This window comes from Pseudorasbora parva, chromosome 1, assembly GCF_024679245.1.
Source record: "Pseudorasbora parva isolate DD20220531a chromosome 1, ASM2467924v1, whole genome shotgun sequence".
Classification (NCBI taxonomy): domain Eukaryota; kingdom Metazoa; phylum Chordata; class Actinopteri; order Cypriniformes; family Gobionidae; genus Pseudorasbora; species Pseudorasbora parva.
The window spans coordinates 5,797,188-5,819,111 of NC_090172.1; the positions used below are offsets into that span (position 1 = coordinate 5,797,188).

Here is a 21,924-nt window from a genome sequence, read left to right on the forward strand (position 1 = left end):
CAAACGGTTGCGAATCAGCAGATTGATTCGTGATTCGTATCGCCAATGTCACGTGATTTCAGCAGTTTGCCAGTTTGACACGCCATCCGAATCTTTAATCACGACCGTTTGATTCTTTATTTGAGAAACACTGAAGAGAAGACAATGCTGGATAAAGTTAGCCTGACAAGTCAGACCCACATCAAGATGTTTGGTCTGGAAACTCACCATTGACAGCTCAATCCGAGGAGCGGGATAAACGGTTGTCTTTCAAACTCCTTCTGCACGCGATAGGATAGCGCTACACCAACCAGAGCAACGAAGGTGAAGCAGAGCTTGTTGATAGATTAAACATTCGCCGTATCCGGTCGGCTAAACTCCGAACACATCTTCCCTTTTAAAGAATTTAGACTTCAGTGCTGTTTTTTGTTCTTTTCTCAGAGAAAAGCTTAACTCCAAGTCTTCCAGAGTCGCGGTCAAAGCTGATTCGAAAGACCACCGTTCGCCAGTTTCTGTGTTTACTAGAAGCACGCAAACGCAACTCGGCCGTCGTCATTATGGCCCCGCCCGCTGACTCTATACACGATGTGATTGGGGCCAATCACATCGTGTATAGAGTCAGCGGGAAGAGTTTGGCGAATACAGCTCAGAAGGGTATTGAGAGTTCCTAGACGACACTTGCGGGCAGATTAAATTTGCTGCCGCTAGGGTGCGTCTATATTTCTAGGCTAGGATAAAGTCGTATTTTTTGTTATTTTTGGACCAAAATGTATTGTCTATGCTTCAAAAGAGTCTAACTAACCAACGATGTCACATATGGACTACTTCGATGATATTTTCATTACCCTCTGGATGAGGACAGCAAGTGGGCATTCACTTACATTCAAAGGACAGAAAGGCCTTGGACTAAATCTAAAATATCTTAAACTGTTTTCTGAAGATGAACGGAGGTCTAACGGGTGTGGAACAACATTAGGGTGAGACATTAATGACAGAAATTTCATTTTTGGGTGAACTAACCCTTTAATAGTCCGAATTGGACCCTAAACTTAAGTGTTAACCAAAATATTTGACCCAAAACAGGTTTATTCTGACACACACACATTATCTCTTTAAATGACTGATTTTGTAATGTGAGTTGATTTGATGGACATCCCATTCCTTTATTTGTTGCACTCCAGCCACTATTTTATACTTTCTTTAGTTTTTACCTAAAATTGGCCATATTATGCTCATTTACAAATTCGTAATTTTATTTGTGGGGTCTGCTAAAGTATATTTTATTTTGTGATGATTTGACATTCACAAAACATAATTTTTCACATACTGTACATTGCTGTATATGTCAAACCAAAACCCAATAAACTCATAACCTATAGCCAGAACCAAAAGCTGAGAGCACATGTAAAGGACTCTTCTCGGTGTAGTGTGATTGTTTTGCTCTGCACTATAATGAGTCTCACCTCATGTCCTGGATCAAGGAGACTTTGAGAGGCGGCAATGCACAGCCAGCATCCGACTTCCGTCTCTCTGTGTCATGAATAATACCTAAGACACAAAACAGTGAAAATATGCTGAAACATCAAACATAACAAAGCTATTCAGCATGTTTTCAATGAAAGCCAACTACCTAAGCACTGTACTGGCTCTCTCGTCCAAACCCTAGCGAGCTGCCGACCTGGAAAGCAACCGGCATCATAGTAAACATTCCTGATGTGGAGGAAGTCGGCAGCTAAGATACATTGGGCAGCAATGCATTGCAACAAATTCAGTGAACGTAAAATAAAAACACTAGAAATGTACTCAGTACAAATGTTGTTTGTGTGTTTTATGCTTTAGATAGAAAATGCAGTGTTATTTTATTATTATGTATATACTATTATAGTATTTATGTATGTTTTTAAATAGCTTTTTTCTTACATTTTAAGATTTCATTTTAGATTTGGATGCAAGTGCGAGTGCAGTGAGCTTGCAGAGACTCCACCCACACGCTCTTCTTTTTTTATTTTGTCACGCCTTGTAATTTTTTTTGTGTCTTTGTGTTGATTTTCTTTTTTACATACAACAATTTTTTTAGCCTGAGAAGCCAGACCCACATCAAGACGTTGGGTCTGGGAAAACACCATTGGCAGGGCTCAATCTGAGGGGAGGGATAAACGGTTGTCTTTCAAACTCCCTCTGCACACAATAGGATAGCACTTCAACCAACCAGAGCAATAAAGAAGGTGAAGTGGAGCTAGATGACAGATTAAACTTTTGCCATATCTATTATTGGTTCTTTTCTCAAAGAAAAGCTTAACTGTAAGTCTTCCAGAGTCACGACCAAAGCCGTTTCGAAAGACCGTCGTTCGTTAGCTTCTGTTTTTAAGTAGCACGGCGTACCGTCACAACTCTGCCGTCATTATGTTAAGCCCACCCACAGACTCTATAGACGATGTGATTGGCCAGACCAGAGATTGATCTTTCCAGCTCGCAAGCCAATGAAGAGTTGCTAGTCGACCCTGTCTACAAATTTCATTTGCAAATTTCACCCTAGCTTGCCACTATGGTGCGTTTAGATTTCTAGGCTTCTTTCATCAAATATTTATATTTTATTTCAACTTTTGATTGACAAAATAGTTAATTGTTTCAGTTTTACCTTTAGTTAACTATAACAACACTGACAGAATATTGTCATGTGTTGTTGTCATAATACATGCCATGTCATAATTACCGACTTTTTTCATAACTACCTTGTAGAACTCGTTATTACAACTTGTAAACTGGGAATTTTCTGACAGCTCCGATACTGTACCACCTGACACTGCAGATTCTTATTGCTTTTGATAGTGTTGTTATAGAATGGCACGGGTTTTCATCAGTAATTACAGTAATTACGACATGCAGGGCTCCAGACTAACATTTGAGAGCAGTTCTACAGATGGTGGCACCAACACCTGAGCAGTGGGGGAGTTTAAATCATACATTTATTTAACCATAAAATGACTATTGTATTGCATGAATAAAATGTAACATACTGTATATACTGAATATTACGTTTAGTTCTTGGAAATGCACATTTGACAGTAAAGCACTGAGCTTGATAAAATTACTTTTGAAGAACAAGTTACAATAAAAAAAAGCTAATTATTAAAATGGATTAAATGGGATAAAAGTTACAGCTTTGCAAAGTGCTGGAAAAAGTGTGCAGCAATTGAAAAGTGCTCGAAATTTCTCTCTCAAAAAGTTGTTCGAACCCTGAAATGAATAATGTAAATACATTCAACTATTTCTGCCACAATACCATGGTTACATCTAGCGTTACTACATTAAATCCATGGCGAATGTTGGTGATTTGTGGACAGAAAAGCCTTCTTTAACTTGTTTGTTCATGGCATAATGTCTCTCCTGGTTATCCACGTCAGTTTGTACCTTTGTTTAGTTGGTATATAATCAAATTTGAATGATTTTCACTAGATCTTGCATTGATGTTATTAACACTGCGGCCAATTCAAGCACATTGTAGTAACCGTGGTGCATGATTTGAGATTGGCCTGTGAGTAAACCTGTTCTGAGCTCGCGCTGCGCTGTCTATTATTGATCCGAATTGACAAACGGTCCGCGCTGCGCAGCTCAAATGAGGAGCACTGTTTTGTTACACTTTCGTTTTTTCCATATACAACAGAAATGTTAGCACTTGGGCAACGTGGCGGTCACACCAGTGACACCTCTAGCAAAATTTTGTCACTTCGGCAAGAAAAAAGATCAGTCTAGAGCCCTGACTCGGCATTAATGCAGCATACGCCAAGGTTGGAAACACCAAGTTAGCTTTTGTGTGGTCTATGTGAGAAGCACTGATTGTGTGCGTGTGAGTGACCGCCAACAGAGATGCCTTCAAATCAGTCACTTGTGAGGTTCTATTTTGATCCGCATTCTGCCTCAGAAGAAGATTAGGTAGACAGCTAGAGGTATGGAACAGTTACAATGTGGAAAAACGATTGTAATCACACTCAAAGTGTTTTACCAGGAGGGCCGAGGCCTGCTGGAGTAGCGTCTCTCTTCTCTTTACTCTCTTGATAATGTAAGAGGTGCGACCATAAGGCGGATTTTCCCTGCAAACACAGATCAGGACCAGGTCAAACAATCCGACTACATTCATAACAGATGCCCATGTAGTTTGTATATGTTTATATGTAGTCCATGTACCTGTTTGACCTGAAGACCATGGCTCCAGATTCTTTCCAGCAGATCACACAAGCTGGCGATGAGCGTGTTCTCCTCGACGCCCGTGATGCTAACCTCGCCGTGTCCCAGCTCCACCGCTTCCCGTCCCATCTTCTCCACCAGCATGCGCTTCGTCTGAGTCAAAGATAAAATGGGGTTAGTTAAAGCCTACATCCTAAATGTATCTGGATATCAATACCAGGTTTCTTTAGCCTAGATGCCAGCTGAACTCAGCCCACCCCACAACATTTGAGCTCGGGCAGTTCGGTCTGGACTTGATCCATAGAGGAGTAATTATGCCTGAACAGTTCGAACCAATGAAATCATCAGGGCGGGCTTTAGACGATGATGGACAGATGATAAACAGTAACGTAATCATGCACGTCATCAAAGGCGCTTGCCTTGGGTTGAATTTGTTCAAATCCTAAACAGAGAGCTTGTTTGTATATGCATTCACTTTCACTATTTCCCTTTGAAATGATGATCATGTTGGTAATAAACTGTGTATCATTAAATTCTTTCTTTTTTTACAACACCTGCAAAGATCGTTTATTCCAGCGCACCTGCAGACAGGGTTGCCAAGTTTTTTCAACAAAACCCGCCAACTACTAGCTCAAAAACAATAGCTTCTTGGGGGGTTTTCTGGAAAAATGGCGTTTGGTGGGGATATTTGTGTGTTATTTTGGCAAGGTTGTCTGCTAAAATTCACATTCCTGGGTCTATATATCACACAATTGAGGTCGCTTCAACCCGCGGACATGGAAAGCAACCTGTGGAAAAAAAATGCAGACATGGCAACACAGTGCAGTTGAGTTCTGTTGACATTTGACAAGTTATGCGCTGCTCCATTGCTCTGATTGGTTGTAGGTCTATCCAATTGAGGTCTTTCCTGGTTGGGTTGAAACACGCCCCATAATCACAGCCCAATGGAGCAGAATCAGACTCATATTCTGACTAGAATTGAGTATGACCACGTCAGGCAAAGGTTTATTGAGTCTATTACCAAACCTAGAGGAAGATCAAAACACGCACCTTATTTCTGCACTCCTTTAACAGTCCCTCTACAAACTTCCAATTGGTCTGTGCAATGACTGAAGGCGACAGGTTGGAGAGTTTGGGCTGGCGGAGAGTGGTGCCAAGGTTCCTGGCCTCCTGGATGTATTTCTGCAAAGGCAAGATTACAAAGTCACATGATGCCCAACAAAAGTCTTCCATGCCGTTTGTGGCTTTTTAGCTACTTCAAATTTTAGAGTTAAACTGCTAAGAAACCCACTGGGCTAAACCAAGTGTGCTGTGCAAGTGAGAGCAAAACATTTTGACCGTCATCCATATTTTTATTTTATGTTACAGACTTTGGGCTAAGCGCAATGATGAGCACAAGTGTTTTATAATATAAAGAACACCAATAACTGAGCATTTAAATCCTGAACTTGGTATTTCTTGGTAATTAAATAAATATAATTTAAATGATAGCTTGCTGAATCTCATTAAGAAATCTCCAGGTTATATTTCACCCCCAAATCAAATTCTAAAAATAAAGAAAATAATTTTAAAAACAACAAAATGAATCAAATACATTTAAAAAAAGAAAATAATTAAATATATAATTAAATAATTAAATTAATAATTAAATTAAATAATTAAAATTTAAATTAAATTATAATAAATAATATATATATATATATATATATATATATATATATATATATATATATACAATACATAATTTACATATAAATAAACACACCACAAAAATGAAACCTATTTTAAGCCCATTAAAAAAATTGAATAATGTCATTTGTTTCATGACAATAAAGGGAATGAGTCTTCCAAACCCATGTGACTTTTTTTCTTCTGTGGGGCACAAAAAGACAAAAATTGAAGAATATTCTATAAATGTATAATAAATGGGGACTAGTACTGTCAAGTCCACAAAGGACGCAAAAACACACACAATAAAAGTCTCCTAAAATAACTATATCTAAAGCACACATTAATGCAGTGTATTATTCAAAAAAATTCTCCTTATGTGCAGAAATCATAAAATATAATTTGCAACACATTAACGAGAATACAACAGGGGAAAGAGGTTTAATGCATTTAATGGTCATGAAATAAATTGGCAGGCAATGCAAAAAAAATAAAAAAAAAATCTTAATGGGCTTATTAATAGTTTTCATTTTCTATGCAAATGATTATTGCTAATTTCTTTTGTTTGATTTTAGGGCAACATACGACCCAGTTTTTTCTTTCCCTGCAGTAATTGTAAATGACATTTACATCTGGGTTGATTTGTATAAGGGAGAGATTTCACAATTTAGCAAATGTGTGACAAAAGCAGGAAGCTACAGAGGCTGATGGGGAGCTCAAGCTTTCAAGGCAGGGAGGTCAATGAGGAATGTCAAAGTGGGCACAGATTGAGATTCACAGCCTGAGCGCGGCCTGATCTCTCATCCATCACATACCACATCCACCTTGACGGACTTTAGACAGGGCCTGAAGGACTGCGAGAACCAGTAGTAGTCCAGAGCCAGCAGAAGCTGAAGCTCAGAAAACAGACACTCCACATGCTGAGAGTGTGTGTGTGTGTGTGTGTGTGTGTGTGTGTGTGTGTGTGTGTGTGTGTGTGTGTGTGTGTGCATGCGTGAATGTGTGCATGCATATGCGTGTATGTGTGCGCGTGTGTGTGTGCATGCGTGTATGTGTGTGTGCGTGTATGTGTGCATGTGTGTGTGTGTGTGCATGCGTGTATATGTGTATGTTTGCATGTGTGCATGTGTACGCGTGAGTGCATGCAAGTGTGTGTGCATGTATTCGTGTGTGCGTGTATGTGTGCACGAGTGTGTGTGCATGTGTGTTTGGGTGTATGTATATGTGTATGTTTGCATGTATGTGCAACAAGTGTGTGTGCGAATGTGTGAGTGTGTGTGTTTGTGTGAATGTGTGCGTGCGTGCGTACGTGCGTGTGTGTGTGTGTGTGTGTGTGTGTGTGTGTGTGTGTGTGTGTGTGTGTGTGTGTGTGTGTGTGTGTGTGTGTGTGTGTGTGTGTGTGTGTGTGTGTGTGGAAGACAGGAGAGAGACGGACAAGTGTGAAAAAAAGAGGGGTGAAGAAAAGAGATCCAGGAAGAGAGAGTTAACGAAAACAGTAGAAACATTAATCATGCTATGAAAGGATCTATAAGATAATGACAATGGACAATAAAACAGCAGAACACATGAAGAAGCATAAAGACCAGGAGAAAAACATTCAAAAACCAACTAATAAAACATGCACAAAACTAACAAACATGTACACTACCAGTTCAAAATGTAGACACAGATAGTCATTCTTTATTATTATAAAATGTAGAAAATAGTTACAATAATAAACTATGAAAAAACAAAAATGGAATTATGAGAATTAATGTAGTGATCAAAAATATTGCACTGTATTAAATACTTAAGGACTTCGCATGTATGGTGGATATTTATTGGTTGCTTTCTTTTATAATTTGCTCCATCCATTAATCCATATATACAAAAATATCTGTGTGTGTGTGTGTGTATATATATTAGTGCTTTCAATCGATAAAAAGATCTAATTAATCACACTTTTTTATATAAATAAAACTTTGAGTTTTTGTAAAATAATAATTTCTCATTTATCCTCATTATGTAGAAATAACTTTAGACAGTATATTTTAAATATTTGTTGTAATGCCGTGTTTTTATGAATGAAGGCCAATATCTGATACTAAAACTGATACTGATGACTCAATGAAAATGATTTTTTTTTTTTACATTAATGATAGACATTCGCAACTTGAATCAATCCTCACATAAACCCATTCTAATAAATGTCATATTTACCTGTGGCCTTTCTGTCTAACAAGTAGGAAACATACAGAAATTGAAATAAGTTATCAAACAGTCTGCACTGCCTAAATAATAAATTAAATATAGAGTCATCCTAATTAAAGCTACACTTTTCTTTGATTAACTTTAATGACAGACATCAAAGCAACCGGTTTATTAGGCTGCTGTCCCTTTAACATCTGCCGCTGCCGAACAAGACGCACATCTGACCCGGTGTCACACGCATCTCCTCACAACTCTTTAAGTTCATTTAAGATGTTATTTAACTCTGATTTAGACTGCTCTCCTAAATGCCCGCGCACAATTAATTTGGCATTCATGTGCCGTCTGCGTGGCTCCGTGTGTGCGCACAGAAAACAGCACCGAAGTCCTCCTGCTCTTGATAGCTGACTCAACTTAAAATACGTGCAAATGATAAACTTTCACTCTATGATGGTTAAACTTTGCAATTAATTGGCGAATCACATGCATTCTCAACCAGCTGCAGCTGCCTGTATGCGCAACATGATTAAAACAGATGCCTTTTGAGAAGACTACTACAATAAAACTCAACCAGCCAAAGTGGCTAGAGGGAGTGACAGTTCTACACCACAGCTGAAATTCACCCGCAAATAACGGGTTGGTGGGTATAAATGTCAAACACACAAATAAATAGTCACACACAGACATACACACACACACACACACACACACACACACTCACACACACTCACACACACTCACACACACTCACACACACTCACACACACTCACACACACTCACACACACTCACTTCACATTCCGTCCGTACCTCTCTCTGGTCATTGTCCAGATAGAGATGTTCCGTGTGCTGTTTCTGTCTGTCCCTCCTCCTCCATTGTGCTGGTGCACTGCGCTTCGCCCATCTGAAACACCACAACACTGTTAGATTAAAACTAAAACCTTCAAACAACTGGCCTACATAGTTAACACTTGACTTATGAGAAATGATCTCAATGATTGATTTACCCAAGCAAGACACCTTCTGAGAGCAGCATCCTTGCTGGTCTTGGAACAAATTTAATATAAACTACGGCTGGGGCAATATATCAAAAACAATATTTATAAGACTTTTATATTATTTAATCTCTGAATGGCATTCAAGTCGCTCAAACCCATCATTTCAAAAAATCAGTCATTGTTGTCCAGCTGATTTAAAGATCTGCTAATAAAGTTCTCCTAATAAAAAGTTCCTATTTTTAGTCTCCTACATAGACCGTAAAAAAACTTGGACGACTCGAGATCATCCGTTTCTGCTTGCCAGAGTTGAAGCTTTCAGACGGCCTGCACGGCGCTGACATCTTAGGACCGAGTCTTTGCAGTAGAGAGCAGGAAGTAGAGCAGGAAGAACAGTCGCGATATCAAAAGCCTACCCACACTCTCACAGATGCAGAACAATTAATTATGTTGGTGTGAAATAAACAGTTATGGAAATTAAAGCTAAAGCTCCAATCTGCTCCCAAAAATCCTGAAAAAAGTCTGTTAGTGCCTCAGTGACAACTTCACTCAGAGAAGACGTCGAGCTCAGCTGTCAATCATGACGTCACACCCCCCGTTTTTAAAGCATCAAATAACTAACTAAAACTAAACTTATTTTAAAAACGAACACTTGAAATGAAATCAGTGTGATGATAACTGTCTTCAATGACATAAACTAACTTTGGGGGGAAAATATTTGAAGTGTAATTTTATTGTTTTGTTTGCCTCTCGTCTATTAGAAAACACAGAGGGGCGGCTATACTGGGACCGGTCACCGGGGGGCCAAGCACTGCAGGCTTGGTCTCCTACAACAGGTTTATATGCATCCAAGGAAAAAAACACTTACAGTTTCACATCATATACACTGCAGCATCACATCTTTTCTCACAGTGTCTGAAACGGTCAGGGTAAGGATTCAGCTTCCTCTGCTCTGATTGGTCAGAAGGCCCAGTCTGTTGTGATTGGTTGATTGTTTACAGTGCGTGTCAGAATCATATCATATCTGAATTTCAGCTCCAGCTTCCTCAGCACTTGTAAACACAGTGATACGAACAGTAACAATAGCCGGGTTTCCATTACAGATTAGCGCAAAACGTTTGTGATATTTTCTAAATGTCGATAAAAAAACTACTGCGAAATGACGACGCTTCCATTAACCGATATTATGCGACTAAAACTGTTTTTTTTCTCTCACGGCAAGTCATTCCAAAAATCATGGTGACGGATGTTGGTAGGTTTCCCAGATAGCATGGTGACATTGATTCAATGTTGAAATTCCATCAGAATCATCATTTTGGTTGAGGTTGAAACTTCAATGCTAAGTAATATTGGATCAATGTTGAAAATTCAATGCTAACACCATACTGGACCAATGTTGAAAATTCACTGCTAAATAACATTGGATCAATGTTGATAATTCCATGCTTTTCAGTGTTGAAAAGACAAACATTGAATCAATGCTGATGTTTGGTCAGCTTAATTCTTAATTCTGAGGCTTACGGTCAATCTATCTGTCCCATTATTCAACATGTTAAGGCAAGTCCAAATCAATTGGGTACATTTGTGTGAATGTGAGCACATTTATTATCCTCAAAGGATACGATGAGTACATCAACGAGTGTGTGGATTAACAAAGAATACATAAATGTAAATTTTGTAATTGTAAGCCTTTCTTTAAATTTTTCTGGAAGAGTTAAAATTGTATGCGTGTTTGATTTCTGACTCTTCCAATAAGAAAGCTGTAAAAACTATGAATCTTTTTAAAAGGTATATTATTTTCCTGCTTACTGGCATGTAATGTTGTCATTCTGTGTTTCATGTTATTATAATAAAAAATGTAAAAAACAAATAAAAAAAAACAAACAAAGAACTTCTACCATAAATTTAGTCTATCAGTTTTAAATAAATTAAAATGTAGGCTATTATTATTATTTAAATCATGTAGAATGTACATGCATTTCATTATTTATCTAAAGAATACAGAGTTAATAAAGAATTTAGAATAGGTGTCCCTATCGAATGCGCCACAATCCAATCCAGCAGGTGGCGGTAATGCACCTTCAAGACATCCACCAATCAGACCAAAGCAAGCGCAGCTGAACAGAGCAGACATCAATCGCGAAAAAGACACAGGACAACGACCATATTTTTTAGAGGTAAGTGGCCTACAAAAATATAATTATAAAATTCATCTCAATTTTAATTTAGTGTTTTTATTCATCTTTATGTTTTACAACTTGTGTGCTTCTCCTCAGCGAGTTAGAGTGAACTGCAATGTTAATAATAGTCACATGAGCGCCCTCGTAAGTTACACAACCAACGGCCAGGATAATCTTAATACATTGAGTTTCAGTTTGTTTTTCACCAAACCATATCATATTTGTAATAATTTTTTTTCTTAAGATTGGCATATACACTGTGAATTGCGTCCGAATTCTGACTCGTGCAACTCATGCATTCATTGACTTGTGAGTCGATCCTATTTGATTCATTTGGATTTTGAGGCCATATAGGATCGACTCACAAGTCAATGAATGCATGCGCGGCGCGGATCCACAAACGTATCTTACTCGTTGCACACAGATGAATCATTTTGAATCATCCTATATTCGTCCAGTGTATAAACGAGAGGCGATCGGAAGGTTAGATGAATTTCTGGCTTGTCAGTAATTGTGTTCGCCACTGGTGAGAGTATCTCACAGCTGAAGCAGAACTAGAACTGATTGACCTGTTAGCACGGTGAGGGGAAATACAATTAGTTCAGCTTCAGCTGTACGATATCATCACGAGAGCAGATCACAATTACATCATTACAGTTTAATCTTTAATGCAGCAAGAAAAAAGAGTGAGATCTTTAAGTTCTGTAGGCAGCTATATCAAACTACAGAAATTTAGTAAACAGTTGTGCCTCCAGTTCGTGTTGTAAATGGAAAAAAAATCTCTTCCAAACCACCATAGCCTATACAGCTCCTCTTTTATTTTCTTAATTTAGCTATTTGGTCATTCATTTACTTGTTTCATTTTCACACTTTATTTATTTACTATTAAATACAATAATATTATTAGATAAAACACCGGATATAGTCACTTTGCTTTTTCATTCATTGTGTGTCTGCAGGTCCTTTAAAGTCGATTTTAAAATGCATTAAATAGTCCTGAATTTAATGTTACCGTTTTAACTGGGATATCAAGATTTTGATTAAATTTCAAGTTTCACTTCATTTTGTAGTAGGCTATATTTGTAATGTAAAATTAATCACATTTCCAAATATTTACTAACTTCTTGTTGTTTTAGATGCTGTGAATGCTGATAATAAGAGGCATCAGAGTTTATCTTTGCTGGGACGGTGCAGAACTGGCTCCATTACAACCTCAAAGGCTTCGGGGCATTGCTCATGGTGGAAACCCCGGAGTTTGGAGTATTATTCTTTCTTCTACCGTCTTTCTTTCAGTAGTACTGTGTCGTTTCTGTATTTATTGGCAAGTTTCCGTTTGTATTTAAGTCAATGTGAGATTTCCTGTTGTAACTGTGGGGGCATAAATAAATACATTTGCATCTAAACTGAAGGATGTTGTTAACTTTGAGTGACTTTTTGATGCAAAATCATATCGACTGCAGCCACACATGGTCTCTGATTAAAATGAATAAAATAAAGAGACAAATGAACTGGCATAGGATCCTGCTGTACATAAAGCAAGATTGATCTATTTTTCATTGTTGAAATAAAATTATTTCAGGGTGCAAACCTGATGAAAAATCAATGTTATATTTCAATATTGATTCAATGATATTTTGATGGATGCATTAACATTGATTCAACATTGATTCACTTAAATAAGTGGTTTAATTTTAGTTGGAAAACTATTGATTTTAAGCCCATCTTGATCTATTTTTCATCGTTGAAATAACATTATTTCAGGGTGCAAACCTGATGAAAAATCAACATTCTCAACATTGACATCTCAACATTGATTCAATGATATTTTAGTTGATGCATTAACATTGATTCAACGCTGATTCACTGTTTGTCTGCTATCTGGGTTATGTGTATCACAGCCACCGCACTAGCCATTGTTTTTACTCGAAGGAGACGTAGGCGTCTTATCCAAGCATTATAAGAAAATATCTCTCTTTGCTTTGAACTTTGAGCGTCGTCACTTTACAGATGTTGTTTACTCAGACAGCAACATTACACACTAAGTACAGTTTAAAAAAGTAAAATCAACCACCTCTTTAAAGCATATAAAATGCCAAACAACATTTTTAGTGATCTAATCGTTGAATGGGGGTTTTGAATCAGTTCACTTAAACTCACATGCATGAATCTATCCAGCCATACAATCAAACAATCCTATTTTAGGGAAAATCATTTCAGGGCCAACAAGTTATTCTGGTCCAGGAACATGTCCAATTTAATCACGTTGGACCAGCTTCAGTGGCACTAAAAGCCTACGCCGTGGGTACTAATCACTTAATTAATTGATGTCTGTTGGAAAAGCCAAGAGATTCATTCTCACTTGTTGCTGGTGGGTCCAGTGGAGAGCACATCAGACTGTAAGCGGGGGAAAAAGCCCGGCTCGTAGCGGCCCTGACCGATCTTCATGTCCAGCAGGTGGGGATGCAGAGCCGTGTGGTCGATCTTACACAGTCTCATCTCAATGGCCTTTTCTGAGGGGACACACATCACACACACACACACATTACTGATGAATCACCAGAGAAAAAACACCTTCATCACAGAGACACAAAACCCACAAGGTGGGAGGAGAGCGAGCTAGTGATGTGGTCGAATGAAAGAGACAGTTGAGCCACTGATGTGAACCCACACGCCACGCTCAAAATATCTCTTACACAAGATCTATCAGCCATTAGAGATGCTACAACAAGAGATGTGAACAATGTTTAACATTTAATGGGATAGTTCACCCAAAATAAGAGCATTCTGTCATCATTTACTCACCCAAGATGGTCTAAAAGTTATTTCTTCTGTTGAATATATAGATACTATTCTGAAGAAATACAGTTGCTGGTCCATTGACTTCATAGTATAGAAAAAAAGTGAATGAAGACCAGAAATTCTTCACATTCTTCCGAATATCTTCGTTTGTGTTCAGCACAAGTAACAAACTCATACAGGTTTGGATAAACTTGAGAGTGAGTAAATGACAGCATTTACATTTTTTGATGAAGTGTCCCTTTAAATGAATCTAATAAAGAAACGAATGCAAAATACATCTTGATGGCTAAAAATATTTTATTATAATATTTATATTGGCTGTTTACTTCTTATCAAGCACCATCCAATGAAACAAATGCTTCTAAATAAATGCAATGCAATAATCTAACTTTCTAATCAGCTCTATGATGATAAATGAGAGGCTTTGAAATGGTTTCCTCCGCACGAACATCCTTTAATCAATCATTATTCACGTTAATAATAAATACCATTTCCATTTGGCTCTCTATGCTTGAACGCTCCATTTTCATCAGCATGCATGAACACACGTGATTTAAAAATCCTATCCATAATGCATTGCACTAAGAAGAATTCAGCATGACCGCTGCATGAAGCGAGATGCCTATGGATTACAGGCTAAAACTTATAGATTTCCTTTTTAATGATGCGTCATGGGGAAAACAGATCAACTTTCCAATAACATTTTAAAAGCAAGGTTTCTGATGAATAAAGGTCACATATCGATTAAGATAAAGCTTTAATCAATACCCATTTGAAAATGGCCCTCACAAAATCACAAAGTAGAGGAAAATATGCAAGGGTCCAAATTTAACTCTAGCCCAGTGCCACATATTTATATTTCACAACTCTGTCGCAATTCTGAATGTTTATCTCTCAATTCTGAGAAAAATGTCTGAATATAAGATATAAACTCTACTGCAATTGCGAGTATATACAGTATCGTGCAAAAGTCTTAGGCATGTTAGTATTTTGACACACAAAAATGTTTTTAAGCCAGTTATTTATGTATTTTGCTGTAGTGTCAGTAGCAAATATTCCATCTATCATTTTGCCATTAATTGTAAAAATCCAGTGAGATTTTTAAAGGAAGAAAAAGTCAGACAGCAGCCGGTGTGATCTGATCTTACCATCAGTGAGTCCGTCTGTGATTACATAAAGACACAAAAAAACTGAAAGATTAAATCCAAAAGAACTGTGACGGCGTCTCCAAAATGCTTGAAGAAATCTCGCTGGACAATTACAATTAATGACAAAAGGAATATTTGGAAATGTAAACTGATATTTTGTACTGAAGTAACTACAGCATATAAAAGCCTTAAAAACATTGTTGGGGGGTGAAAATTAGCCTGGATGCCAGCCGAACTTAGCCCCGCCCAGAATTGTTTTAGGTCGGGCAGTTCGGTCTGGCATCGCTCCATAGAGGAGTAATTATCCCCGAACAGAAACTGTTCGGACCAATGACATCATCAGGGCGGGCTTTAGACGATGACGGACAGATGATCAACAGTAACGTAATCATCACGTCATCAAAGGGGCTTGGATTATATTTGATCGAATCCTAAACGGAGAGCTTGTTTGTATGCATTCACCATCACAATTTCTCTCAGAAATGATGATCATGTTGGGTAAGTACTCTGTGTATCATTAAATTGTTGTTTTTTTACAACATCGGCAAAGATCGTGTATTCCAGCCTGATTCCAGAGCACGTGCAGACAGGGTTGCCAAGTTTTTACAACAAAACCCACCAACTACTAGCCCTACACAATAGCTTCTCTGGGGGGTTCTCCGGGGGAAAATGGCGTTTGGGGGGTAAAATGTGTGTTATTTTGGCAAGGTTGCCTGCTAAAATTCGCACTCATGGGTCTATATATCACATAATAGTCGCTTCAACCCGCGGACATAGAAAACAACCCGTGGGGGGAAAAAAGGACTTGGCAACACAGTGCGGTTAAGCTCTGTTGACATTTGACAATGCGTCGCTTTGTTGCTCTGATTGGTTGTAGGTTTATCCAATCGAGGTCTTTCCTGGTTCGGTTGAAACGCCCCATAATCACAGCCCAATGGAGCATCAGACTCATATTCTGACTAGAATTGAGTATGACCACGTCAGGCTCGGTGAAAATACTAATGTGCCTAAGACTTTTGCACTTTACTGTATATAATGTGATTCTGACTTTTCCCCTCAAAATTGCAAATGTATATCCAGCACTTCTGACTTTCTCTCAGAATTGACTAAATAAACCTGCAATTGTGGTATAAAAAAGTTGCAATTACTTTTTTTATGTGGCGGAAACAAGATTCCATAATAAAAATGTATAATTCATAAATAAAATTAAAAAAAATATTGTATTTAAAGTTGCAACTAAACTGAAGAGGCTACAAACTTTTTGTCTGTATATTTTAACATAACCATAACTTTTTGAAAAATTTACTTTGCACTTTTGAATTCTCAGAAAAAAGTCAGAAATGTGAGATATAAACTTGCAATTCTGAGAAGAAATGTCAGCTGTCTATATCCAGCGAATATACTTTCTTCCCCTCAGAATTGAGAGATGCAAAACTCGCAATTAACTTTTTTTAATAGATTTTTTATTTCATGGCTGAAACAAGCTTCAAAACTAAATATATATAATTTATAAATAAATGTCAACATTTTATTTGATTTAAAGTTGTGCTGAAACAGAAGTGGTGACATATCTTCTGTCTATTCTATCGAAGAAAAAGAAAAAAACGTAGAACAGAGACTTTAATCTATGCTTTGGTAGTTGATTGGATGGAGGCCGATCTGAATGTGAGTTTGCAGTCGACGGTAAGAAAGGCTCTGAGTTTAGGTGGGTACCATTTGTAAAATAAACTAGTCAGTATTCTGAAGCCGTCTCACCTGCTTCATCAATGTTGGTGCATTTCTGGTACATGGAGGTCCTCAGGGTGGGCGTCCTGACATTTAACATGCGGATCTTGTCAACACGGGAATCAAACACTCGCAGCGTGTGCTCTTTGTCCTCGTCATCGTGGCAGAGGATCTTACTGTCTATGAAAGAGGCAAACATTTGCGTCTCCAGGAAGCGGGACAGGAATGGCAGGTAAGGTTCTGGCTGATCCGACAGAAAGGAGGCCTGCAGTGGATGAAATTTAGGAATGGTCCATGAAACTGCTGTAGGCTAAAAGAAATACCAGCATCCAAAAGTCCAATACTTGATCAGTTACTCTATAATAATAAAGTTTTTTATTTATAACGCACTTTTCATTCAGAAGAATCTCAAAGTGCTACTCTAAACTTAATTGTTTCAGAATAAATAATGCAATAATTTCTAGTCCAAGCATCTAAAAATTCTTAAAACAGGAAGTATTTACTAAACAAGCTAAAGCAATTGTCTTGTTATGGGGGAAAATAACTCAAAATTAAGAGAGTTTTTGCTTAAAATAATCAAAATAATCTGCCAGTGGGGTAAGAAAAATAATCTGAATTCAAACAGAAAACAAGATTCTTTTTCTCACCCCACTGGCAGATTATTTTGCTTATTTTAAGCAAAAACGCTCTTCTTTTTGAGTTATTTCTTCCCAAAACAAGACAATAGTTTTTACTTGTCTAGTAAATGTCTCTTAATGTAAGAATTTTTAGATATTTTGACTAGAAACAAGACAAAAATACTAAGTAAGAAAAGCCTTTTTTGCAGTGCATGAAGTATGTGGTCAAGGTCACCTCTAACAGGGATGAGTAGTGAAATACTACCTTGTCAAAGTTCTGCATCTGGTCTCGGTTGCTGAACCAGGACTCTTTGTCTTGGCTGGGCTGAATGACGAACACCTCATAGTCTGAGAACATCTGCGTGAAACGGTTGGCGAAGACCTCTCGCACCCGGATGTTCAACTGATGCATCTTCATCTCATCTTCATCACACTGCACCTTTGAATCCTTGTTAGTGCTCGTGTCCTCCTTCACATCCAACTGCAATGACAAGTCAAAAGCAAAGCTCATGAATATTAATCAGGTTAGACTCAAATATTTAATATGATATTTAACTCTATGGTTAAACAGTTTATGTCAGGGTTCCTCAATCCAGCCCTAGAGGGTCACTGCCCTGCAGAGTTTAGTTTAGGAACTGGATTTGAGGAAACCATGATGTATCGACTCATTAATATAGTCTGTGGTAGAGTATTTATTTTCCAGGCAAAACTGAAATATAATGAATTTATTATATTATTATTAGGACTTGACATTATCATTCACCACGTATTTCAGCAGTGGTCACTCTTCCTTTGGCAGGTTGAATTTTGTATATAATATATACATTTTTAATTTGTAGTCTTTTAAAAAGGCATCTGAAATGACACACAAACCAGCCTCCACTCACTCACTCGTTTCATTTGCTCCAGATAAATATTGTTGCTGTTACAGGGCTTGAATTTCAGCATGGGATTGCGCATCATTTTTTTGCTCACACCAAAGTGTGCACACATAAAGCCGCCTCTCAGCACTAAATTGATTGTCTTTTTGCTGAGTTTAGAAAGAAAACACATGTGTAACAGTATAATGGATCCGTGCGTCAGGTCTTAAAGTGACAGCAGCCTGATAAACTAGGGGTGTCAACAATAATCGATTCGGCGATGCATCGCGATGCGGGGCATGAACGATTCAGCATCGATGCGGCAAAGTGCCATAATCGATTATGTCACTGTTTATTTTCTGGCGGACGATAAAGTTGTGAAGTTTCAAATACTTCCGGTTCCGGGAGAATAACAACAACAACAAGAAAGATGGCTGAGGCGGAGGGAGATGACCACGTTAGACGGGTTATTAAAAACGCGGTAACGACCCGAGGTGTGTAGGATTGTACGTATATATTTTTTGCACAATAATAAATTAATCTATAATGACGAAATACGGCGCAATTCACCTTTATTCCACAAGGTGGCAATGTCTGATACGCAATGATGAAGTGACGTTTCACTCATAGTTACCTCTGACAGAAAACGAAACAATAATTATAATCTGCAAAACTTGAAATGGCTCAGTGATTTACTGCAGAGAGCAAGTACTAAACACAATCATATGTTAGTGTCACTGTCTCTTGATGATGGATGTGGTCAAGAAGCTGTCAGTGATCAAAATATTGATTTTGAAGACGGTGAAAATGAGTTTGGAGAATATGCTGGAGATCGCGAATATGAGGCAGATGCTGAATCTACTGGTAAACGAACTCTGACGAGGACATATGATGATGGTATTAAACATCTGCTCAAACTGAATCCTTCCAAGCTCCAAAAGGTAACGAAATAGGTTTTATTTTATTCTTCTGTAGCTGTAACTCTAAAATCAGGAGTTTTATACATTATCACGACAGGTAGAGGTCTATCCATGTTAAATATAGATCTGGGTCGCTAACGACCTGAATATGTAAGAATGTTTGGTGAAACAGTCATGCATTTAAGAGTTAATTGCATTTTATTTAATTACATTTTATTTTATTTAATAACTTTTATGTCAAAGATACAGGAGACACATAGCAGCCAATAGAATCTGTTGTTTAATACCTGCTTGTATTGCCTCATGACTGATGAAATATTTGCTTTGTGTGCAGTAGAATTTTGATGCATCACAATGCATCGTAGAATCGAATTGAATCGAATCGTTACCTGGTGAATCGTAATCGAATCGAATCGTGAAGGCAGTGCCAATGCACACCCCTATGATAAACCTGCTGCCAAATTGTGAGATACTATTAAAAATGTTTATATGACACTTTTTCCCCTTTGGTACTGATGTCAAAAATGTGGCCTGTGAAAAAGCTGTTTGTTAGTAACTTTAGAAAACCACTAGCCACAGCGGATGGTGAGCAAAAAAGTTTATAAAGACAAAATAATTGGTGTGACTATGTCCCCACTGCAAATTACCCCTCTCTATAATTATATTAATGCTAAATACAATACGATAAAGTGGCATGCCAGGAATCTCCACCATTTTAGTCTGACTTTCTTTTTTTTCTTTTTTTGTCGCATGGTTTTTATTTCTGTCACATCGCATTGGATATTGGTCCAGACTGGTCATTTGTTGCTTCGTGAGCATTTCAATTTCAGAATTTCAGTGATGGCAGATGGTGTACTTGATGGTCTGTGGAAACTTTGTTTTGGACACAATGTCAATATGACCACAATCACCACTCTGCATGAAATGCTAAATTACACTCCTTATTTACTAGGAAAAATACTGAAGTCGCGATGTAAAGGAACTACTGAGAGATCTTTTCTTGACTGAAAATGATTATTAAAAAGGAAAAAAAAGAAGAAAACAAAAGGGGAAAAAAAGTGTTTTGGTCGATCGGATCACAAGTGGACGACACTAAGTACAGGTGTAAACGGGTCTAAAGCGTTTTGAGCTTGTCCACTTTCGGCCACGTCCAGAGGTTGTGGAAAACACATTGGGCCGGATTGCTTTCGTAGTGTAGACACTAATGTGGTCGAATGTGTTCAAACAGCCACAAAAGACCGTCTTCTCTCCGTCTACTGACCTAATGCGGGAACATTATGGGAAGAGCGCGAGCCAGACGGGATTTAAACTTTGTCGGCTAGATACCAAAGTTTGGTTTAAAGGCGAAAAACATCTCAAGCACAATGTTCTCTCACCATTCCTGATTTCTAAAGCTAGGAACACACCAAGCCGACGCAGATCAACTAGTGGCGACGAAAGCAAACTGCTGAGTCGGCTCACGTTGGCTCACGTCGGCAGCGTCTTGGGTCCAAAGCGGTCCAAAGTTGCCCTGACACACCAAGCCGACGCTCGACATCAGACGGCCAATAGCGCGTCCGTTCTGCGCATGCGTTAGAGGAAATACCTTTCCGTCCCAGCTGGTGGCAGTAGTCTGTTTTCATTATTCGAAGCGGGAAACCGGAAGAGCTGCCTATAAAGATATCAGCTGTCGTTTTCGTTCCCCACACAGACGGATTCGTGCATTTCAGAACGTTGCAAATGGCATTGCCGTTGTCAGCCCTTGGTCTTTTACTTGTGGAAGAGGAAAGGTAGAAGCGGACGCGAAAAATACGAGGAACGCTCACTAAATGGGTGAAACCATGGATACCCGAAGTCGAAATGTGAAACCATAGATTATAACACTAGTGATGGGCAGACCGAGGCTTCGTGAAACACTGAAACAGTTGAAGCAAATGTGCCGAAGCTTCGAAACAACACCCGACACTCGTCTCCATGACGCCATCTAGTGGACACTGGCGTGTATTTATCTGAAATAACCTTGACAGTGATCTACTACTAGCAAAACAAAATAAAAAACACGTTTTTAACATCTGTCTGACAACTACTTGGCTTTGTAACCTGTAGCCTCCTCATTGTAAATAACTGTAGTCTTTTGTTTTTGTTTTTTGTCATGAAAACTTAAGATTATTAAAAAAATAGAATGTGTCATTTGTTACATGTATACATTTTTATTCAAAAATATGAATTGCTCTGCTGGTGAAGGATTTAGTCAACTTGTGTGTGTGTGTGTGTGTGTGTGTGTATATATATATATATATATATATATATATATATATATATATATATATATATATATATATATATATATATATATATATATATATATATATATATATATATATATATATTCCAGCCTTTGAAAAAATTGGAATTATTAAAAAGATTATTAAAAGAAATAAAATATGTCATTTGTTACATAACATTTTTATTCAAAAATATGAATTGCTCTGCTGGTGAAGGATTTAGTCAACTTGTGTGTGTGTGTGTGTGTGTGTATATATATATATATATATATATATATATATATATATATATTTCAGCCTTTGAAAAAATTCTCTCACAAGACGGGACACTTGTTGCTGGCATGCACATTTTTTTTTTTTTTTTTGCAAGTACATACAAATGAGGGAAAATTACTGAA

The 21,924-nt window shown here is 37.8% G+C and overlaps 1 protein-coding gene across 5 annotated transcripts in view; it reads right to left on the bottom strand.

The window, feature by feature from the left end:
• Positions 1-21,924, bottom strand: part of dennd5a (DENN/MADD domain containing 5A) — a 99,518-nt gene that overhangs the window by 13,548 nt on the left and 64,046 nt on the right. For 2 of the 5 annotated variants that reach the window (XM_067457273.1, XM_067457433.1), the window contains 9 exons: positions 17,748-17,963; positions 16,896-17,130; positions 13,553-13,703; positions 8,829-8,922; positions 5,215-5,346; positions 4,165-4,317; positions 3,983-4,070; positions 1,610-1,657; positions 1,443-1,527 (listed from right to left, as the gene is read on the bottom strand). In XM_067457273.1, the coding sequence (XP_067313374.1) occupies positions 1,443-1,527; positions 1,610-1,657; positions 3,983-4,070; positions 4,165-4,317; positions 5,215-5,346; positions 8,829-8,922; positions 13,553-13,703; positions 16,896-17,130; positions 17,748-17,963 (1,202 nt within the window). Of the gene's footprint in view, positions 1-1,442; positions 1,528-1,609; positions 1,658-3,982; positions 4,071-4,164; positions 4,318-5,214; positions 5,347-6,647; positions 6,753-8,828; positions 8,923-13,552; positions 13,704-16,895; positions 17,131-17,747; positions 17,964-21,924 lie in introns of all 5 variants that reach the window. The other 3 variants (XM_067457513.1, XM_067457357.1, XM_067457600.1) reach the window with 2 other exon arrangements.